At 39.2% G+C, this 22,225-nt stretch overlaps 1 protein-coding gene across 2 annotated transcripts in view; it reads right to left on the reverse strand.

Moving 5' to 3' along the window:
* Window positions 1-11,199: 11,199 nt before the first annotated feature.
* The window catches only part of ZW10 (zw10 kinetochore protein), a 42,467-nt gene continuing 31,441 nt past the window's right edge, over window positions 11,200-22,225 (reverse strand). The window contains exons 11-16 of one of the 2 annotated variants that reach the window (XM_032167439.2): window positions 20,180-20,251; window positions 17,221-17,390; window positions 16,268-16,398; window positions 15,576-15,707; window positions 14,613-14,815; window positions 11,200-11,828 (exon numbers count right to left, since the gene is read on the reverse strand). In XM_032167439.2, coding sequence (XP_032023330.1) covers window positions 11,708-11,828; window positions 14,613-14,815; window positions 15,576-15,707; window positions 16,268-16,398; window positions 17,221-17,390; window positions 20,180-20,251 — 829 coding nt within the window. In that variant the 3' untranslated portion in view covers window positions 11,200-11,707. The remainder of the gene's footprint in view (window positions 11,829-14,612; window positions 14,816-15,575; window positions 15,708-16,267; window positions 16,399-17,220; window positions 17,391-20,179; window positions 20,252-22,225) is intronic. The other variant, XM_058446814.1, reaches the window with a different exon arrangement.

Consider the following 22,225-nt stretch of genomic DNA (forward strand, 5'->3'; position numbering starts at 1 on the left):
TCATGACCCAGTCCCAAACTTCTCTTCTTGGCCTCATGTTTCATTGCACTCTTTCTTCCCTGTACTCTATGTTCCAACTGCAAAAAAGCTCTAGAATATTCCTCAAGTCAAACACCCACTCCCACCTCCATGCCTTTGCTTAGGCTGTGCTCTCAGTCTAGAATGCCCTTCCCTCATGCTTCCCTAATTAGAAAATTACTGGTACCTCAAGATACAGCTCAAACACCAACCCATCCCAAAACCTCTCCTCTCATCCCCCAAATCCAGAATTCATGGCTTCTGTTTGTGTAGGTATATTTATTCCTAGCACCTTTCCTAGGTGTGTAAATGGCACATCATAGTTCTCAAATTAAAAAACAAAAACAAAAAAAAAGCTCCATTCTATCCCTGCACTGCAGTCTCGCTGCACCAGCCACCATGGCAGCAACAAAGAGTGGGAGAAATAGGAAAGCAGCTTTTCTCCTCCCACGCAGGAGCGTGCATTCCCAGGAAGAAAGGGAACACAAGGCTTCCCTTGTTACAATATACAGACAAAAAATGACCCAAGTTGTATTCTAGGAAATTATCTCTAAGCCTACAAAGAACCATCCATTGTTTCTAGACTATTTTTCTAGCTCAGAGATAAAATATGAAGTTTATAATTTACATACTATAAATTAAAATGCCCCCCCTCCACCAAATTGCTCATTTTGTAAAGCAGTTTTTTACTTTGTTTAAAAACCAGTTACTCTGGGAGCCTTTCAAGTTTATATGTAAAGACTTAAGCTTGTAAAATTCTCAGCTGAATATGGACTATGAGAACAAATCCCCACAGTCAGTGGTGTCAATATCAAACACACAAGACATTTTTCATCTGCTTTAATTAAGACACAAAGGAGCAGCAAAAAAATATTAATCATGCAGTTGATTAAAAACAACTTCCTAAACATCTGTTCTTGGTAAAAAAAAAAATAGCTATCAAATACTTTAAATCAATGTTTAATGACTGGCATAAGTGTAAACCCTTTGTAACTCACATAAAATAAGTCACACCATGTGCAATCTTCTTAGATACCCCCCTTTTCACCCACTGGTCTTTTCTTTATTCTCCAAGACTGGCTTTCCTCAATCATTCCAAGTCTTCTATACCTGTTTGCATACAGCGCAGGCTGGACCTCGGACAAAGTGCTCTGCACTCCTGGAATTCACAGGCTGACTCAGACACATATATGCAGAGCATACAGACCTCAAAGTGATCCCACTCATATGGTACATACAATACAAGCAAAAGCAGTTTTCTTCGTTTTTCCACCAGCTTGTGCTAGGGACAGCTCCATTGAGGTTTACTCTGTCTTCATGACCATCCTGAGAGGTAAGCAAGCCAGGGATGCCTATGTCCATTTGATTAGTGACCACACTGAGGGCAGAGAGGCTAAATGCTTTGTCCAAGCTGACACTGGTCAGTAAGTGACAGACCAAAAATGAAATCTAGTTCTTCTGAATGCACACCTAGAACTCTCTCCCCTCCTGTGGGAAGAATAGTGATAGATTGATAAGGTCAATGCTCCCAGGACTGAGAGGTGAGTCAAGGACTAGGTTTTAGAAGAAGGAGGCAGGGAGAGATTGAAGGAACTCTACCAGCTTAGCTGGGTGAGATGGAAGCAGCTGACAAACCTAGTGTACAGGCCATGGTTTGTAGTGAAGGAAATTTTCAGGACACTTTTAAATTATGGGAGAGCTGAGTTGATACATGGCAAGATAAGGAAAGAGGGGAATGAAGCTGCAGGGCCTTGGCTTTTAATCTATTTTCCACTTAATCTCAAAAGACACATCCAGGACAGAAAATCCTAAATGCCCCTTCAGCGTCCCTCTGTTTTCCTGCCAGAACAGGAGCAAAGTTCCTAGGGCCTGGGGCGGCATCAGCAATGCCTGGAATCAACAATGAACTCTGCCAGTCCCGTCTCTGTTCTCTGCCCGTCTGTGAATCACAAGTTACAAGGCAGCTGTCACAGTAACGTGGCTAATTAAATTAGAGCCCACTGAATGCTTTATTGACCTGACGCTCATTCCAGTGAGCAGGCCCACTTTGAAGGTGACTAAATTCAAGGCTGTTAGTTCACAGATTAAACAACATGGACAAAAACAATAAGGGGCCATCTGAAAAGTCTCTTCAATGTAAACACAGTGTCTAAAGCGCAGCTGCCAGAGTGTGTGACCTACAGGAGATTTATTTGGTATTATGGGTTGAATTGTGCCCCTCAAAATTCATATGTCAACCTTCTCAATCCAGTATCTCAGAGTGTGACCTTATTTGGAGGTAGGGAATTTACAGAGGTAAACAAGTTTAAAAAAAAGGTCATGAGGATGGGCCCAAATCCAATGTGACCAGTATTCTCAGAACAACAGGAAATCTGGACACAGAGACACAGACAGGGGGAAGGCCACATGAACAGACACACAGAGAAGATGAACATCTACCAGCCAAAAATGAGAGGCCTGGAGCAGAGCCTTCCCTTTGAGCCCTCACAAGGAACCCATCCTTCAGAGACCTTGTTTTGAACTTGTAGCCTCCAGAACTGTAAGACAATACATTTCTGTTGTTTATGCCACCCACTTTATGGTATTTTGTTACAGCAGCCTAGCAAAGCAATATCTGGAGATATATAAGAGGCAGAAAGAGCCCTGGATAAGGAGGACTTTTTGTGAGAACAATGAAAAGAGCATTAGTTCTAGAAGCAAACAAACCTGGGTGGAGACCCTGACCTTGCTATTACCCACAGTGTCCTCAGCCAAGACACCTAACCTGTCTGTGCCTTGATTTCTCCTCTGTAAAATAGGGATGATAACGTTTTCCTCACAGGGGTGTTCTTAGAATAAAACGTGAAAACCTACAGTCTTTGGCTTACGTAGATCCAGGTCCCATAAGGCCCCTCACAACCAGTTATAGTCACCACTGTAAATTCTGACCACCTACCAAATACTGACAATAATGAACATGAGTCACTTTTGTAAAATAACTGCAAAACGCACGCTGGCCTGAGGCTTCCATGCCCTCTAGGGGATTCTGTACATGTTATGATGAACGCTTCCATTCTCAGTTCTTTCTGCTCCACTTAATTTATCACTTGCTCTGTCTCTCTGACTGGAGACCTCAGTTTTATGCTTAGAAGTCCCTCTTCGCCATTTCTCCTGCCAAACTTGGGCCAGGAGGGGATGGTCCATTCAGCAGCCCTCAGGGCCTGCCTCTCACTACCTCACTCTCATGCTCACTCTTGTAGACAGCCATATAGACTTTGAGACAAAAACTGCACTTCTATCTTTTTGCACTGCCTGGTTTAAAAAAAAAGGTTGTTTCTTAAGCTCTCCTATTTGCACTCAAAAATGGCAATAATCCTAATAAAACCGAATGGAAAATACCTCCCGTGACAATAAAGCTCTATTTTGTCCAGAATTGTGGGGAAATTGGCTATTTTGGTTAACTGCCCACTCCACTTAGAAGTCACCCTATCAGAACTGAAGCCTAACTTTTACAGAATTAGAATGTAAATCAAATATACCGAATGCCAAGAGGCTGGGATGGCTGGGTCTTTACTTGGTTCTTTAATGGTCTTGCAGAAATTGACAGTGTTTTGGGGACACTGTCAGGGCCTCAGTTATTGCTGAAGTGTTCTAATAACAAAAACTGGAGGTGATTTGTGCCTCCTGGTGGTATGAATTCTTTAAAACACAGGTTTTTAAATAGATATGCAAATACAAATATCCGCACAGCCAAGGGAAGCTCTCCTGGAACCCAAAATCAAATCCTTCTCATGTTGGAGCTCTCGTGGGTTACTTTCAAGGATGCCCCAGCTCACGCCACAAAGGGACCCCCATTCTTTTCTCTTTATTCGGGCTGCATTGCCGCATATTGTATGGAGTGACCTCAAATCAGCCCATATTTATTAAGCTTCTCTTCCCAGCTCCAAAACAAGAGAAGCATTAGACGCTATTCCTGCCTTCCAAGGAGCTCCAATTTAGTTGGAGAACTGCCTATGTTATTAAATTCTGCATTGTGTGCACTGAGCTTGAAGTGCTGAACAGAGTTGACTTTTATGATCCCTACCCTGTGCTGCGTGTTTTACATAGATTACCTCACTTAATCAGCTCATATTCTGAATCATATTATTATCCTCACTTTACAAATGAAGATTCTGAGTCTTGACAGAGAATATGTAACTGGCCAAAGGTCACAGAGATAAGTAAATGTCAACTTAGGTATGAAACCCCAGTCAGCACGACCCCAGAGCCCGCTTCACCCCCCTAACACTGCCTCTTTCACCTGTCTGCTTATCTAAGTCCTGTAGAACAGGTAGCCACAGCAAAAATCCTACAAAGGATCAGAACAAGCTCCTTTGTGCCTTTTTTCCCCCTCCTTTTTTGATCCCCACATATTCCGCCCACAGCTCCTACCAATCTCTCCCAAGATTAGATTTTTAAAAAACAGAGAACTAAGAATAAGGGCTTCTCAGGAGCCCTTTTCTTATACTCTGAAGCAAACTTCATCACAAATTTAAAAAGAAGGTGTTTGCTATCTTTGCTTCATTGGAAAAATAACATTGTCTCTCAATGAGACCATAACTTTGTCTTCATTTAAAAAAAAAAAAACACTGTCATATAGGTCTGCTTCTCCTCCTAAATGAACTATTCTTTCCTTCTTACTGCTTTGCTGGCAGAAATTAGTAAAAAAAAAAAAAAAAAAAAAAAAAAAGCCAAATAAAAACTAAGAATCTATTGAGTTCTCAGGGATCCCAAGTTAATTTCTCACAAGTTGATAAAGTGAACATTAAACAACCAGGGACTTGGGGTGATTAGAAACAAACAAACAAACAAAAAAGAATCAGAACTAATACTTCCATATGCATGTACTGCAGCACCACCCAGCCAGCTAGAAGAGGTGGCTGATATTTTTCTTAAATGAACAAAAAATTGACCTAGAGGATTTCGGTTCTCCATAAGTTAGCTAGAGGTCCCACTCTGCTAAAAATCAGAACGTCCAATGTGATTTTTAATTGCCTTGCTAATAACTACCTTTCAGAAAATCGAAGAAGAGGGAATTTTTTATCCAAAATATCAGTTAGCAAAAAGTTGCAAATTTCACAATAGGTGAGGAAGACATGATGTGGCGTAGGCATAGGCCCTGGCTTTAGAAAACTATGTTTCAAAGAGCACAGAAAACTGCCAAGAATAATCTCATGGTCATAGAAAGACATCGTACTATGGATGAAAAGGGGAGTGAGGAGGGAGGTTTTCAAATGGAAAATATGACCATAAAATAAAATATGATGATACAATAAAAAGCAGAAGTGCAGCTGCAGGTGGAAACCAGCAATAAATTCTATAACATTCTATGACAATATAAACAAGACAACAAACAGTCCCTTCGTAAGCAAAACCATAAGAATAGCCTGAACGTGGAAAATTAATAACAGGAAAATCAAAAGCCAGAAAAGCACTATTTCAAGGAATTTGGGGTGGGAGAAGGGGGTACGGTCAGTGAAAGAAGAGGAACAAGAAAGAGATTATGCCTGAAGTTGATGACTTGATGTTAAAAAAAAAAAAAAAGAGATGCCAGAGGCCTGGTAGAGCGGCTCACTGCCTGTTATCCCAGCACTTTGGGAGGCTGAGGTGGGAAGATTGCTTGAAGCCAGGATTTCAAGACCAGCTGGACAACAAAGCAAGTCCCCAGCTCTAAAAAAAAAAAAAAAGTTTTAAATTAAATAAAAAAGTTTTAATGACAGAAAGCTGAAGGGCTCAAGCAGTATTTTCCTTTTATATTCTCTATCGAGAATGACCTTCAAATTGAAAAGGCTAGAACAAATGTAGTTGAGAGGAAAATGAAGCCTAACATAAATGAAAAGATAGGAAAAGAAGCTGGGCACGGTGGCTCACGCCTGTAATCCCAGCACTTTGGGAGGCCGAGGCAAGCAGATCACGAGGTCAGGAGTTTGAGACCAGCCTGACCAACATGGTGAAACCCCGTCGCTACTAAAAATACAAAACTGAGCTGGGCGTGGTGGTGCGTGCCTGTAATCCCAGCTACTCAGGAGGCTGAAGGAGGAGAATTGCTTGAACCCGGCAGGCAGAGGTTGCAGTGACCTGAGATCGCGCTACTGCACTCTATCCTGGGGGACAGAGCAAGACTCCATCTCAAAATAAATAAATAAATAAATAAAATAGGAAAAGAGAACCTAGGTTTTCAGTGAGTTCACAATACCAGACCCAGAGAAATTATATCCTATGGTACTTACAAATAAAAGAAACTGCAAATGCAATAACAAAACCATGCTACATAGTCCTTGAGATGAGCAAATACTCTAATTTTCAAAAAGAGGGCAAAAGATCTACTGTGACTTCAGACCAATGCAACTGAAGCCAATTTTACAAACGATCTTAGAACAGATTGCTACATAAATAGTTGGTGAGCAAAAGTTCTAATTTTTTTTAGTTTTAAGCGATATTGTAGATACAGATATGGCAAACTAGACTGTGTTTAGGAACAGAGCTTAGTATTGAAAATAAATGAAATTTATAATAGTAAATGACATACTTAATGTTATACATAATTTTTATCATACTGCATGGTAATCAAGCATAAATGGAACCCTTCATGCAAATAGAAATGATTCATATTCTTTTAAAGCACCATTTCTAAAGCAGGGAATGGGGAATGGGAAACAGAAGACAGCCAGTGGCTGCTCCACTACCGACCGTTCCACTCAGACAGATCTTAGGGAAGGGGCAGCTCTGCCTTAAACCAAGCCAGTCCAACTCCAGCCACCATCAAGTCCTAGGACTCAGTAGGTGAAGCTGGGTAACCATGCCTTCTGGGATTCTCTGTGAAAGTAACCCCAGATAAAGTGGTTCTAAGAGTACAAGGGATATACTCTCTGATGAAACAATCAGTAAGAGGAAAGCCTCCCGTGCAGATTTTGAACACCCAGAAGCTATGGGATTGGGTTAGGTAGAGCAAGTGGCTGAGGCAGAGGAAAGGAGCAGACAAAGGGGAAGTGGAGGCATAAGTCAGCTGTCAGCTGCTTTGGGGGTGTCTGTTATTTAATACTCAATGTTCAGGGAATGGGAATGGAGTGGAGATAGTAGGATGAGCCTGAGTAGAGAAGTGCGGTTGGGGGCAAGAGGAGGAAGTAACACAGATCCTGGGAGCAGAGACAAGGGGGAATGACAAGAGCTGAAGAAAGGATGCCACAAAAGAAAACTGCACAAGAAACAACATTCAGGCTATGGAATGAGTCCTGAGTTTCAAATACACTGCCTGGCCTTTGCTTCAACAATCCACTGTGTTTGTGGGTTCCGGGGAAGAGAGGCAGGGCAGGCACGATGAAGCATGACTGGCCACATGATAATAATTGTTGAAGCTGAGTAATGGGTACACGGGTTCACCATGCTATTCTACTTTTATGTTTCCATTTTTTAGTGTGTGTTGTTTTTTTTTCCTAAGCTACTAAGGGTTTACCATTTAACTTGGAGCTTAAAAAATACAAAACAAAACATAAATTCTTACACTGGTCTGTAAGACCTGACACAATCTTGCCCCTTTTCCTGTTACTGCTCTAGCTTCCTTGCTGCCTACCTGCTCCCTCACTCTCTGCTATTCCCTGAGCTCCCGAGACATGCTCCTCTCACCCCAGGCTTTGCAAGAATTGGTCTCTCTCCCTAGCATTGTCTCCACCCAGACATCCACACAGCTTACTCACCTTCTTAAGGAGATGCACTCTGCCCTGCCTATGGAGAACTGCAGCTCGCCCCTCTGCTCCACCTTCTCTGGAACTCCTAATCCTCATCACCCTATGTTTACTTTTTCCTAGCACTTATCATCTTCAAACATACATATATATATACACACAAATATATTTCATGTTTATTATCTTTCATCACTGGAATTTAAATTACCAGAGGCACAGGAAATTTTTGTTTTGAGGTTTTGTTTTGTTTTGTTTTGGTTGTAGTTCAGTGACTAGAATGCCTGGCACTCAATAAGTGTAAGTAGAATGAATGTAGAAAGTTTAAGAACTACTTAGAAGCCTGTGGCAAGGGAGAGTGTAGGTGTCTTTGGCCTTGTCTTCTTCAATAGCTAGAGTAGCTGAGACCCAACTACTCCCACCCTACTCTCCTGAGCTAAACAAAATCTAGGGCACCCAATTTCTGAAGAGGAGTGAAAAACTTATACATAGCTCATCAGAATTATTGCCCTCCTCCCCAGCTTCTAGGCAGAGATTTCATAACTTGATTTTGAGACATCTAAGGCTATTTCCAGCTATAGCTTGTGATATCATAAAATTCTTAACCAAGCTCTTCCTGATAAAGTGAGGAATTTCTGTCTAAACTATAAAATAATTGGAAAACTTCTCAAAACCAGAGCTTTGTAGTTTTTTGGAAATTTTAGGCTTTGGCAAATGCATATTTTTAAGAGAAACTTACCACATAACAAACATTTAAAATTGGTTTTGTGATTAGGGAGAATGTGGGCATCAAAACCCAATTTAGAACTACCTGGTGCCAAGACTTTTTGTACATGAGACAATTTCCAATAGGCTGCATTGACAGCTATGTCCCAAGGCTAAGAAGTTACTCCTACACATCTCCACAAACCAGCTATGGAGTTGAACAAATTACTTCCTTGAGCCGGTTTTCTTATGATCACAAAAATATCATGTGTGTGTGTGCACACACACATCCTCACATATTTGTGTGTACCATTCTACTTTCAGAAGACAGACAAAATCTTGGGAAATCAGAACAATAAAATAAAAGCAAAATAAAAAAGCAAAAAAAAAAAAAAAACAATAAAATAAAATAAAAATCCCACCCCCAAAAAGCTGGGAATCATTGCTTTAAGTGATAGCATCAGTATGTGCAAGCATGAGAAAGGGATCATCCAAAACTCCTTTAACGGTGTTATTAATGAAAGAAAATACTGTTTGATCTATTCACAAGTGATTGCTGAGCAATGTGCTGCAGCATATAGTACAGATGTTGTTCAGAGTATGGATGACCTTTCCGGAGCTGACCAAGGTCAGAATATAAGCTCAGGGTAAAATGGTCAGGTTTCTCTGGCTTGCATTTCCACAGATCAGGTCTAGATGCCTTGTGAGGCTCCCAGGCTGAGGTAAGAGTGCCATCTGGAGGATCTCCATTTCAGAGAAAAACGCGTTTGCAAAATTGACCATAAAACAGTTCACCAAGTTAGGATCCACGTAGAAACAGGAACCATTATCAAATAATTGCATGGATTTATACTGTTTGCACACTTGCCTTTTTAATAAAAACTTTCCTTTGGGAAACCTTTCTTGAATTTCATCTCTCGAAGTCATTTATATAGTTCTTGTTGCTCTTTAGGAAGGAGGTTTCTTCTACTTGGCCCATAGATCCACTGAGTCAAGCCTCTTACAGTTCCCCTTCTCCCATAATCTACACACTTTTCCTAAAAAAAGGTTTGATTCCCAGGTAGGACAGGTACCCTCAAGATCCCACAGAACTCTCAGGTTCCCCATCAGAACAGGTACCCTCAAGGGTCATGTAACAGTTGCCATGCCAACTTCCACATGCTCAATTAGAGGATTCATCTCTAACGAGAATGAACATGCACTTAATCATCAGCTATCAATTGCCTTGACCAGGGAAGAGGATAGGGCCTGCCTACTCTATGTGCCATAATACATTACTTTTAATGGCAAAAATTGCAATTACTTTGCACCAACCTAATATAAACTATTAATTCAGTGAAAGTCCCGAAAGACTGCATCTGCATAGGCTAAGAAGAGCTGCAATGCAGTTTCCTGTGTTACTGTGAGGAAGGAGTGAAAAGCATGCTTTTCAGTTACAAGAGATCCTATCTCCAAATTGCTGTACCTGTCAGGAATAGCTTCTATGAAGAAAAGAAATCTGCTGTTCTGTGTAATAGCCCTGTGACGCATTTATTTCAGTTCTACCCTTAGTTCCCCATTCTCTCAATTGCTGAAAAAAGTAATACTACCTGAAATTACATGAATTTTCAAAAATGGGTATTTTCTTCACCTGCGAAAATGGGCCCTTCCTCCTCTCTTAGAAAGCCAACTTCTTTGTTCTTCAAAAAACAAAGCTGATTCAGACAATTCTTTTCTGCGTTCTCATAGTAGGGCATCCAGAATGTACGGAAATAGTTTCTTGTTAACCACAGCTGACTTCTTTCACAAAAAGAAAACCAGTCTTCTTTCTTAATAGTTCTTGTATGACCCTTAAATAAGAAAAAGAAAGACTAGGCAACCAGAATGACACGATTAAAGGGGCCGAGCCAGAACTAAGAAAAAGGTTAAGGGAAGGAGGAAGAACAGTTTGTTCCATGTCTGCAAGGAATTGGAGGACTGCCTGCCTGCAAGGCTGAGGACTAAGGAAGCACACCCACTGGATTAGCAATTTTTTTTTTTTTTTTTTGGGGCAAGGGTCTTACTCTGTTGCCCAGGCTAGAATGCAGGGGTGCAATCTCCGCCCACTGCAACCTCCACCTCCAGGGTTCAAGCAATTCCTCTGCCTGAGCCTCCCGAGTGGCTGGGACTACAGGTGCCCACCACCATGCCCAGCTAATTTTTGTATTTTCACTAGAGATGGGGTTTCACTATATTGGCCAGGTTTAAGAACCTAAAGGTCATACCCCTTATCCTCTTTTCAGGACAGGAAATTGTATTTCAGTATGAAGAGATACAATCCAGAGTCCTAGACAGGTCCAGAATAACCTTAACATAATATATTCCTCCAATGGCTGCAAGGAGTTAAAAACACAAAAAGCTGAGTTGAAGGAATACCTATGTCCACCAAATAAAGGATTAGGCTATAAAGACCAGAGTCAGCATGTCATGGCACATACATTCCAAAGGAACATTGGCAATTTAAGACCTTTGCCATTTGACAAGATAAAGAAACAGTGTTGAGAAGGAGGAAAAGTCCAACCAAGAAAATAAAATTTAGTTGAAATAGCAAAAAGTGCCAAAAATGTGTGCTTAAACAAAGTCCTAGGAGTCCCAAGAATTCTGAGAAATTATCAGGTAGTGTTATGATGAATGAAGATGACCAGTCAGTGAGTCCTGTGTGACAGTCATATACCTCAATAAAGAGGACGGCATACAACGTAAGAAATCTCGTTGATGTCTTTTGGCAAAGCTCCCATGTTATTAAAGATACTCACCCTTAATTGTAAAAAGCATTATTTATTGGAAAGAAATATTACAGGAAGTGTCCTTAATTCCTGCAAGGCCAAATATGGTGCCCCATTCCTCCCTTCCCCTCCCCCACACCCCTAAAATATCTCCCATTTGCCCAGAAATTTTCTACCCTGACTCCTGGAATCTCCGGATTCCTCGCTCCAAAGCTAGGGCCTGCATTTACAATGTAAATAGTTCCCAGAGGGCTCTGGAAGCAGCATGAAATAATGCTGCCTCACAGTTTGTTAGCTAATCAAAGGAAGATGGCTAGAAAGTCAATGAATTGAGGTGCTTTACTTGACAATTTATCTTAATGAATAGTTCTTAAACAAAGCCTCGTACAGGCCAGGAGGTGAGACGGTCTTCTGTAAAGTCAAACTTCCAAGATGTACTGGTTCACCAAAACCAATGGGTGATTCAAAGAAGTCTTTAAGGCAGTAATTATGCCAAGGGAAGAATCCACATATTCAAGACACAGCTTTCTTAAGAAGATGGAGCTATTTAATTTTAGCAAGGACAGCTGCTCTTCTTTCTGTGTTCTGAAACAAGGCACGAATTAAAGCTTTTACTTCACTGGAAGAGAATGCAGCTGCCAGGGGTCCTTTTCCATCTGCCCACCTGCAAAACGAAAGATAGAGTTCCATTTCCTATTAGGTCTCTGAAGTATAAGCAAGACTTAAAAATTGCCTATTTGATCCAAATGCTTATTTGCTTGAAATGGAAATAAAACAAATTCTGGGCATCTTTCCTCTTCTTTATAGAACTACCCCTCAATGTGTTTGACCTCTTTGCTCACCCACTACAACTGGTTATCAGCACAGCCAGATGAAGAGACCAAGTGAGGAATATGAGACTATTCTCCCTTATTCTATACCAAGGCCTCTTTGAACTAATAATGATGACCATACTCTCATGCCTATAACTGTATTACAAAGTAAGCCACAGGCAACCAATTTTAACTGATGAAGGACTAGTATAAAAATATATAAAGAAGTCCCGTGAATCAATAGTGAAACCACAAACAACCTATTAGAATAAAGGGCAAAAAAATATGGACAGGCATTACATAATAGAAGAAACATGAATGACCAATGAAAAGATGCTCGACATCATTAGAATTTAGGGAAATGCAAATTAAAATGACAATAACCTATCATTGCATGCCAGTTAGATCAGCTGAAATTTTCCAGTCTGATAATTCCAAATACTGGTGAAAATGAGACTAAACAGGACAAATAAACTATGAATATTTGTACAATGGAATGATACGGTGGTGAAAATGAACTGCAGCTACACATACCATCAAGAATGGATTTCAGGCCAGGTGTGGTGGCTCACACCTGTAATCCCAACACTTTGGGAGGCCGAGGCAGGCAGATCACATGAGGTCAGGAGTTCAAGACCAGCCTAGCCAACATGGCAAAACCCCATCTCTACTGAAAATACAAAAATTAGGCGGGTGTGGTGACGGGCACCTTTAATCCCAGCTACTCGGGAGGCTAAGGCAGAAGACTTGCTGGAGCATGGGAGGCAGAGGTTGCAGTGAGCCAATATCACACCACTGCACTCCAGCCTGGGCGACAGAGTGAGATTCTGTCTCAAAAAAAAAAAAGGAATAGATTTCAAAAACATAATAATAATATTGAACAAAAGAAGCAAGTTACAGATGATTCTACTTATACCAAGTTCAAAAAAAGGCAAGTCTAAACTTTATGTTATTTAGGATACATGTAAATGTGGTAGAACTATAAAGAAAGGCAAGGAAATAACATAAAAGTCAAGATAGTGGTTACCCCTCATGGAGAGCATTTGAAGAAGGGGATTCATGGGTCTTCAAAATACTAGTATTATTTGTCTTAAGTTGGATAACAGGTACATGAAATTTATTCTTTTTCTTTACATTATAAATATAGAGTATATCTACTGTATTCCTTCATATTTATATTTTACAACTTTAGCCTTATATTTACACAAATCTCTGGGGGAAAAAAAATTTCCTAGGCAGTAAAAAGAAGTTGCGTTATACTAGTGTTATAATTTTTCTTATAACAAGGAATTAATGATCATTCTTAGACTGCAAGAAGGCCCTTTAACAACAGAAAGAAAAATTCTTATCTGCTGCCCTCTGGAGCCTATTACTTAAAGGTGTCTTTGTTACCCACTAAGGACTTGTAAATAATAAATGAATAAATCTAAACTTTGTAGTAAATGTGATTGGACGTATTCTGATGTGATTTTTTTTCAAGCAGAGATCTCATTTACCTTGTACAAATGACTAATATTTGCAGCAAACAACTCAGACACATCTAGGATGACTGATGACTAGGATAACCAGATATCTGTAAGCAGATAGACAAGTACCTATAGGGATGGAGATGACCTTAAGGCCTCTACAGACAGTCCTCTATGCAAGGTATACATACTGACCAATAGTCTACCAAGACAATATAAAATCATCCATGGATGTGTAACTGACCCACATCTATTCTGTTTTGCGCAATGGCCTCTGCACACTACGATATGATATAGCATACACTCACTGGGCACAGCAACATTAACTGATGGTGTTGAGAGAAAACATCATCCACTAGGTTTAAGAAAAGATGAATCTCTTCTAGGTATATGGTGCTTAACCTCTAAAACTACTGCACCCCCTGCAGAAAGACTGCGGGTCAATCAAACAGTAGTTTGATGCTCAATATTTCAGACAGAAAAAAGTCACTTCTCTGTTAATATATCAAAGTAATCCTGAAAATGCATCCAGGCTGGCTGCAATGGCTCATGCCTGTAATCCTAGCACTTTGGGAGGACAGGAGTTTGAGACCAGCCTGGACAACATAGAGAAACCTTGTCTCTAAAACAAAACAAAACAAATAAATAATAAATAAAATAATAAAATAAAATAAATTAGCCAGGTGTGGTGGTAGGTGCCTGTAATCCCAGCTACTCAGGAGGCTGAGGTGGGAGGATCCCTTGAGCCCACGAGTTTGAGGCTGCAGTGAGGAATGACTGAGCCACTGCACTCCAACCTGGGTGACAGAGTAAGACCATGTCCCCCCCCAAAAAAAGCATCCACTGTTCCTTAAAGCGAGCAACAATTTCCATCCAGATGTCAGAGGGCTATAATTCTTACAGCTGCCAGATCACTTGTACAGCATGCCAAAACCATATACTCAAGACCAAAATAATATGGATGAGAAGTCTTTATGCTATCAAATATGGGAAAGTGGTAATGAGATCTGCACTATGATAGATCATGAAAAGGCCCCAGCTACTGCTACTCAATATGAAAGTCTTGCATGAGTAGCATCAGGAAACAGGGAAAAGCCCTGCTATCACGGGCACTATTACTCTTTTGTAGCTATGGAGAGTTACATGCCTCTATAGAGGGGTTACACATACCGATCCCCAATTTCTTGCAAGCTGGCTTGTAGCATCATCATCAATTCCTTGAATGGCATCCATTTTGGCACATAGACTGGAACCTCTTCTTGATATTTCTTGTTCTTGCTTTCTTCAGACAAAGGTGCAAATACTTGGGGTCCTTCATCCATCACTGTTTTGCATAAGGAATATAACCTATCACCATCATCAGTAGATATGTCCTGGTTTTGCACAGAGGAAACACAAGAGAATAGAATTGGGCCAGCTCAGAAGTGGGGAAAGGGCAGCAGATCTTTGATGCATGCTGTCCAGGTGGGTCAGATACAACAACATGTTTTCCAACCAATTTGGAGCAACTTACTAGACACTACATTTCACCAGTGCTCTGACAATACTTCTATATAAGAATGACACAAAATATGTTTCAACAGATTGTCAGTAATTTAGTTTGCCTGCATGAAAGAGCCTGTTTCTCCAATAGAATGTCACACAGCTTATTGCAAAGCAGGGGATGTGATTACAAATAGAGATTTAGTCAATCTATGATTTAGAGGCATCAGCTGGCCAAGTCCAGACAATTTTCCCAAAGAATCACATGTAAAATTTAAACTGCAACAGTGTGTTGGAAAAATGGAACCTGCACAAGACTGCATTCACTTTACTAAATCAAATTATTGAGTTTAGTTGCAAATTAAATGACTTTACACTATACAACGCATCTCAGGACCACTACCCAGTTTCTAACTTCCTCATTCATAATCTAGATGGTAGGCTGAGAAACAGTTCAATCTTACTTTCATATAAAAGAGATTAACCAGTTTCTAGCAAAATAGATATAAAACAAAACTGAAAAAAAAAAAAATAACAGCATGAGTTAGACATGAAACACGAACAATTTCTTCAACATCACTTTCTTAGCAAAGTCACAATCTGGGACATGAATTGCATCTCAAGGCTGGTGTAGCATCTAATGGCCCTTACCTCTAGGGCAGTAATTTTGCCAATGACCTCAGAAATTGCTGTATTGAGTAAAGTCCCCATAGCCTTGCAATATATATTCACTGGCAGGACATCCTGCCACACAATTCCAAGTCTCTTTAGTTGGTGCAGTACCTGTAGAAGAATACAGCTATTTACATGGAAGAAAGATTATTGTGACTCATATTTTCCAGATTTACATTTATCATTTGTGAGTTTATGGGGAAAGTGGCATTATGCCAAAATGAAGTAAAGTAACTAAGGATATATGCTTCTTCAATATTTAACCATAGTAATATCCTTGGTAGATGAAAAGCAGACTCATCAACCTGAGGATAGGAAAACTGCAGCAAAAAGATAAATCACTTAAGAAAGGGGAGCATTAAGATAAAAGCCAATATTTCAAATTCCCAAATCTAAGTTCAGAAATCAACTACTTGCCACAACAGACTTTCTAGGTAACAAGTTGCAATTATTGAGTCAATGAAAAGATAGTTTCCTGTTGTCTTGGTGGGAGAGGGGAAGAAAAAGTTCTTAAACATGATTGTAAAATGTATCTAGATTTTCCAAAGGTGGGGGTGCAGGGAATCAACTGAGTACTTGTTACATATTGCTTTCTGCTTTAAAAAAGCAAACAAAAAAAAAAGGCATCTAAGGATAGAATACAAATTTCAGTACTAGCAAGAGCCTCCTACCTGCCGGACTGCTTTACTTGCTGCAGAATAATTCTCTTCATCGTCCATATTTGAAAAGTTCCTAGCACTTGATAATCTTTCCAGAAGTTCACCTTTCTGTGCCCGCATTTGGGCCAAAAAGCATTCTGTCCCTATGATGGAAAAACAGAATAAAAAATTTTAAAAGCTGTTCAATTACACACTGCAAAACCAGGATAGACAAGAGATGCATAAACCATGCATCTGTTCTGCCTGTATAAAAATAATTGCTAGATAATATCATAAAGCTGCCCTAAAGCTACTAGAAACAATCACTTTGAAAACATTAGCCCATTCCTCAAACCCCACCCTCCAGATAATAAATCTTTTCCAGTAGTTTGCTTAGAGCCTGAGTCAGCTAAGAAAAATTACTATAGAAAAAAGAACTACTTATTATTCTGATATATCTATACCACCTAAGGGAAAAGTCAAGAATTGAAAAGCTAAGGGAAACATATAGATTCTCTGCTATGATCAACATATTGATTTACTCCACATTTCATTTCTTTTGACTTTTAGTAATCCCAAGTAAAACTAAGGGAGATGTAAGATGGCGGAGCTGTCTTGGGGTTTTGCAAAAGAACTAGCACTGACATTAGTGAGCTCTTACCAACAATACAAACAAAACTGTCACAATACAAATCCTACTATGTGAATCCTGACCGGCAAATTCAATGCACACTAGGACTGCAGTTTGGAACTCTAACGTACCGTGAAATCATGTTACAAAAAAGTAAAAAAGTCTCCCACAGAGACTACACTCACCTTATAAAATTATATAACTGGAAACATTTGCAAACTAAATGCCCTCCCACTTTCTGATACAGCTCAGGACCACCACCTAATTTCTAATTATCTCATTCAAAAACTATAAACATACTATGTTGACAAGCTGCATAATCCATATGCTTTCCTACATTGAAAGTATCAGTTACCAAGTCTCCTGAAGCCAGGTACAAGATCCACAAAAGTAGCAGTGCCATCACAAAGAATGGGAGCAAGACGCAATCTGAACTGATGCCCGAGGGTCAGCAAGTGGTGAGCAATGTACATACAGTTGTTGTGATGAATAGCGGCCAACTGGGGAAGTTTTTGAAGGTTCTCCCTAGGCCAGAAGGAGGGGTAGAAAAACAAAGCAACCACCTGTTACTGAAGCTGGGGTTGATGAAAGTCACAACTTCTCTAATGTATTTCTAGGCTTTAATAACTGTCTAGTTTCTAAATGCTATACATAACAAGATACAATCTCATCACTCCCACTCCCAGAGGGAGGCTGTTCTGCCTGAATGGGATCTTATCCTATAAAACTATCCTGGTGATTAACAAAAAAGAAAGATTAAGGGAATCAAGATGTTTGCCAGAGTCAACTTCTTGCACTGAAAGCCTAGCAGAGCTATGCATAATAATGTCCTTGAAATTTTACACAGATACATCTATGGAAATACAGGTTTACTTCACCTTTCTTCAAATTCCTACTTCAGTTATATAATGAAGTGTTCAATTATTTTCTAATTCACTAGTTTTCAAAAACTGACTAGATTAGAGTCATCTGGGAATTTTAAAAATACACAGATGTTTAGACTTTACCCCAAACAAATTAAATCACAAGTTCTAAGAGTGAAATCACAGCATTTATATGTTTTAAAATCTTCCCAGGTGATTTTAATTTTCATCCAGGATTGAAAATCACTACTTTAATTCTTCTACACATATTAGTCTTATCTACCCAGCTTGGGAAGAAATCTTGTCTTATATTTCTACTATCTACCCACTAACAGTCATTCAATTAACAGTTTCTAGTTTGCTAACTCAGTATAAAACTATGATATACAAGTCAGAAGCCAACAATCTAAGATAACTAAGATAGTCCTCATTTCCGGCTACACATCAGAATCACCTGTGGGGCTTAAAAAAAAAGAAAAAAAAAAAAACACGCCTGGGTCTTACATCAGACATAAATCAAAAGCTCTAGGAAGAGAGTAAATATGTATATTTTTAAAGCTCCATAAGTTATTCTAAAATAGTGCCCAAAGTCTGGCCGGTACAGTGGCTCACAACTGTAATACCATCATTTTGAGAGACCAAGGCAGGAGGATCACTTGAGCCACGGAGTTCAAGACCAGCCTCGGCAACATATACAGACCCTATCATTACAAAAATAATAAACAATGTTAGGCCGGGCGCGGTGGCTCACACCTGTAATCCCAGCACTTTGGGAGGCCAAGGAGGGCAGATCACAAGGTCAGGAGATCGAGACCATCCTGGCTAACACGGTGAAACCCCGTCTCTACTAAAAATACAAAAAACTAGCCGGGCGAGGTGGCAGGCGCCTGTAGTCCCAGCTACGCGGGAGGCTGAGGCAGGAGAATGGCGTGAACCCCGGGGGGCAGAGCCTGCAGTGAGCCGAGATCGCGCCACTGCACTCCAGCCTGGGTGAAAGAGCGAGACTCCGTCTCAAAAAAAATAAATAAATAAATAAATAAAATAAACAATGTTAGACAGGTGTGGTGGTGTGTGCCTGTGGTCCCAGCTACTTGGGAGGCTAAGATGGGAAGATCGCCTGAGCCCAGTAGGTCGAGGCTGCAATGAGCCATGATTGCACCACTGCACTCCAGCCTAGGCAACAGAGTTAGACTCTGTCTCAAAATATGAAATTAAATGAATGGAATGAAATTGAAAGAAATGAAACGAAATAAAAATACTGCCAAAGCTGAGAACCATTATCTAAGGACAGTGGTTCTCAAAATGTGGTCCCATGACAGGCAACATCAGCGTCACCTGGAAATTTGCTAAAAATCCAAGCCCCACTCCAGACCTACTGAATCAGAAACCCTGGGCATGGATCGAGCAATCTGTGTTTTAACAAGACTTCCAGGTGATTCTGATGTACACTAAAGTTCCGAGGTTATACAAAGGAGAAAGGGAGGCAAATCTAACTCCACCACAGTGTGAAAAATGTTTCCAAGCCACGAAATGTCTAAGCCAACTGTCTTTAAATCCCCAAGGACAAGGCTGTCAGCTAACGCAAATATGTTTTCTCTTTTCTTTTGCTTGACTAAGTAAAAAATGAAATAAGAATGTTAAACCACAGTAAAGAGAATACAAATAAAACTAATAAGATTTACAATAAGCTTTTATAATAAAAACAACAGGTGAGCCTAGTTAAAAACATCCCAATTATTCAAAAATCTGAACTAAAAAATGCTTTAAATAGTAAACGGCTTTTGTGGGGTTTTTTGGGTTTTTTGTTTGTTTGTTTTAATTAGAGACGAGGGTCTCACTATGTTGCTCAAGCTAGTCTCGAACTTCTGGCCTCAAACAATCCTCCCACTTCTGCCTACCAAGGTGCTGGGATTACAAGTGTGAGCCAGTGTGCCTGGCGGATTTTTGTCTCTGAAATTCAGAGTTCTTGGCTAAGGAATAGTTTGTTGACATGTTATCAAAGATATTTATGAAAAACATCTAAACATTTTAATTCAAATAACAAAGAAAACTGAACTAGAGGCTTAAAGTAAAGCAGTTCTGAAAATGCTTAGCATCGGCACATGGATACATATGTAACAAACCTGCACATTGTGCACATGTACCCTAAAACCCTAAAGTATAATTAAAAAAAAAAAAAAAAAGAAAATGCTTAGCATCAAAACAAGGTAGTTCTTTTGACTTTTAAAATGTGCATCATGAACTACACTGCAAGATTATAATATCCTAATTAATTTAGTAATAAATGACCAAATCCTTTAAATACGCATTTTAAAATGATTTACTGCATTTTAGTGTGAATGTTAGTAATCAAAATATCTTCAGTGGGCATATAAAATTATTTGTTTTAACTTAACTTCCACATCTTAGACATACAATTATTATATAGAAATGAGACACAGTGGTACTTACTTGTGATATGTTGGTACAACATCATGGAACAAATGGAAGATATTCCTCACTGAGTAGAAAAGTTGAACAGCACTAAAAAGAAAACATAGACTTAACAGAAATGCCTAACAATACACTAAAAATAGAAAAAAATTTAAACTAAGTGCATCTTCAGTGAGAGTCATAAGCTAAAACTACAGTTGCAGAGAACACCTGCCTTGGTTGCTGGAAAACACCATTAATCTAGATGGAAATATAGTCTCAACCAGTATTTACTAACCAGACTACAATTCTAAACACCTGGATGCATTAATGATTGTAAGAAGAGCAGCATTCAACCCAAAGCCTCTTTTCTATTTATCAATTTCTGTTCTGCCAGTACCCAGAGTATCCCTTCAGTAACAAATGGAGCTAAGCCTCAAGCAAATGTCACCTACTCACTGATGCACTCTGCAAAGGGCAAGGTATCAATAAAAGCACTCGCTTAGTTCTTTTAGAATCAGTCTGACTTTCAGCTTTCACCTTTTCTCCTTCTTACCTCAATGCAAGGAGGTGAATCAACATTTCTAGGATAGAATCTAGCTCTCAAGATTTTTTGCCCTTTAAATCTAGCTTTAAAACACCTACAGATTATTATTAAAATGCATTTTTAAAAGGCAAACATAAGGTTTGTGTAACTTACCTCTACATAAGAATATCTTAAGCTATGTACCTTAAAAGCTTACAGGGATTTCATAAATATTTGGGAAAATAAGTCACACCCAAAAACCCTGTTACTATTTGATTATTATAATACCTGATTAAATTATTTCATTTTTGCTGCAGGAGCTGCTGTTTGAGTTTGATAATGAAAAAGGGAGTTGTTCTATTGTAGCTGTGGTTTTGTTTGTCCTGTTAAAAACTATTACTTTTAGTGGAAAGAATGTCCATAGACAGTCAGTATACAAATACTGTTTGGTGTATTGTGTTCTCAAAAAATTTAAGAAATACTGCCCTCATCTCTAACTTCTGGTCTGATATATTTCAGGAGAGTGCCATGTGAAGACACAGTCCTATATTCATTTTGCCAACAGTCACTCCTATATTCATTTCTTCCTTCTTACAATTAACTTTGAATGGACATGTGAATGTAATGATTCATTAAATCCAGGGAAGTATTTTGGGAGACATGTTCTTCCTAGAGCAAAATAAAATAAAGAGGTTTGCTCATATGTGAGATAAAAATTGAATTTGGGAAGTCCATCTAAAGATGCAATTTGATTGGGCCAAACCCTAACTGAAACCGTTTTCTCTATGAGGACAGGAAGAATGAAATTGCTAAACGCAGATTCAAACTAAAGAAGCTTTTATAAACCTGCTCGGCAATCAACTTGGTCCACGCTCTGCCATTTTCTTCTCAATTTAGTCTAGGAGTAGGGAAGAAGCTTATTAAACAAAAACAGATTCTGTATAAGATAATGGAATAGAATTTAAGGTAACGTGAATGCAATATAGATTAGAAGTCATCCTGAAAGAGTGAAGCCAGATCCTTGGCATGTTCCATTCTTTTACTTCTACCTTTGACTGCCTAACAAATTGTTATTGCTTCAAATATAAACATTTAAAATATAAATGAATTAGGGACTGGGTTTCAAAAGGTAAAAAGAATGTTAAGCTAAAGAGCCTGAGCAAGCTGGAATAGAAGATATGACTATTACCCACTGCCAACACAATAATAAACATTTGAATATTAATCATTTTCCAGGTAGGATTCTGAGTTCTTTGCATGTGTCTTCTCGTATAATATCATTCAATTCAAATAAAAAGTAAAAATTCAACAACAATTGAAGAGCTTTTTGTTAAAAAGTGATTAACAATTTTTAATGTCAAAAAATCCATTTGTCCATCCATACAAGTGCACCTACTTCTTATACCTTGCTCAAACATCTACGCTATTGTAAATAAAAGTCAGAGACAGACATAAATCTGTGTGATACACTGGGTTTTTGTTTTGTTTTGTTTTTTTCCAGAAAAAGCATTAACTTCTAGGATATGAAAATCCAAAGAATTCCAGCTAATTTTCCTGAT

Source organism: Hylobates moloch, unplaced genomic scaffold (genome assembly GCF_009828535.3).
Source record: "Hylobates moloch isolate HMO894 unplaced genomic scaffold, HMol_V3 SCAFFOLD_11, whole genome shotgun sequence".
Taxonomy (NCBI): domain Eukaryota; kingdom Metazoa; phylum Chordata; class Mammalia; order Primates; family Hylobatidae; genus Hylobates; species Hylobates moloch.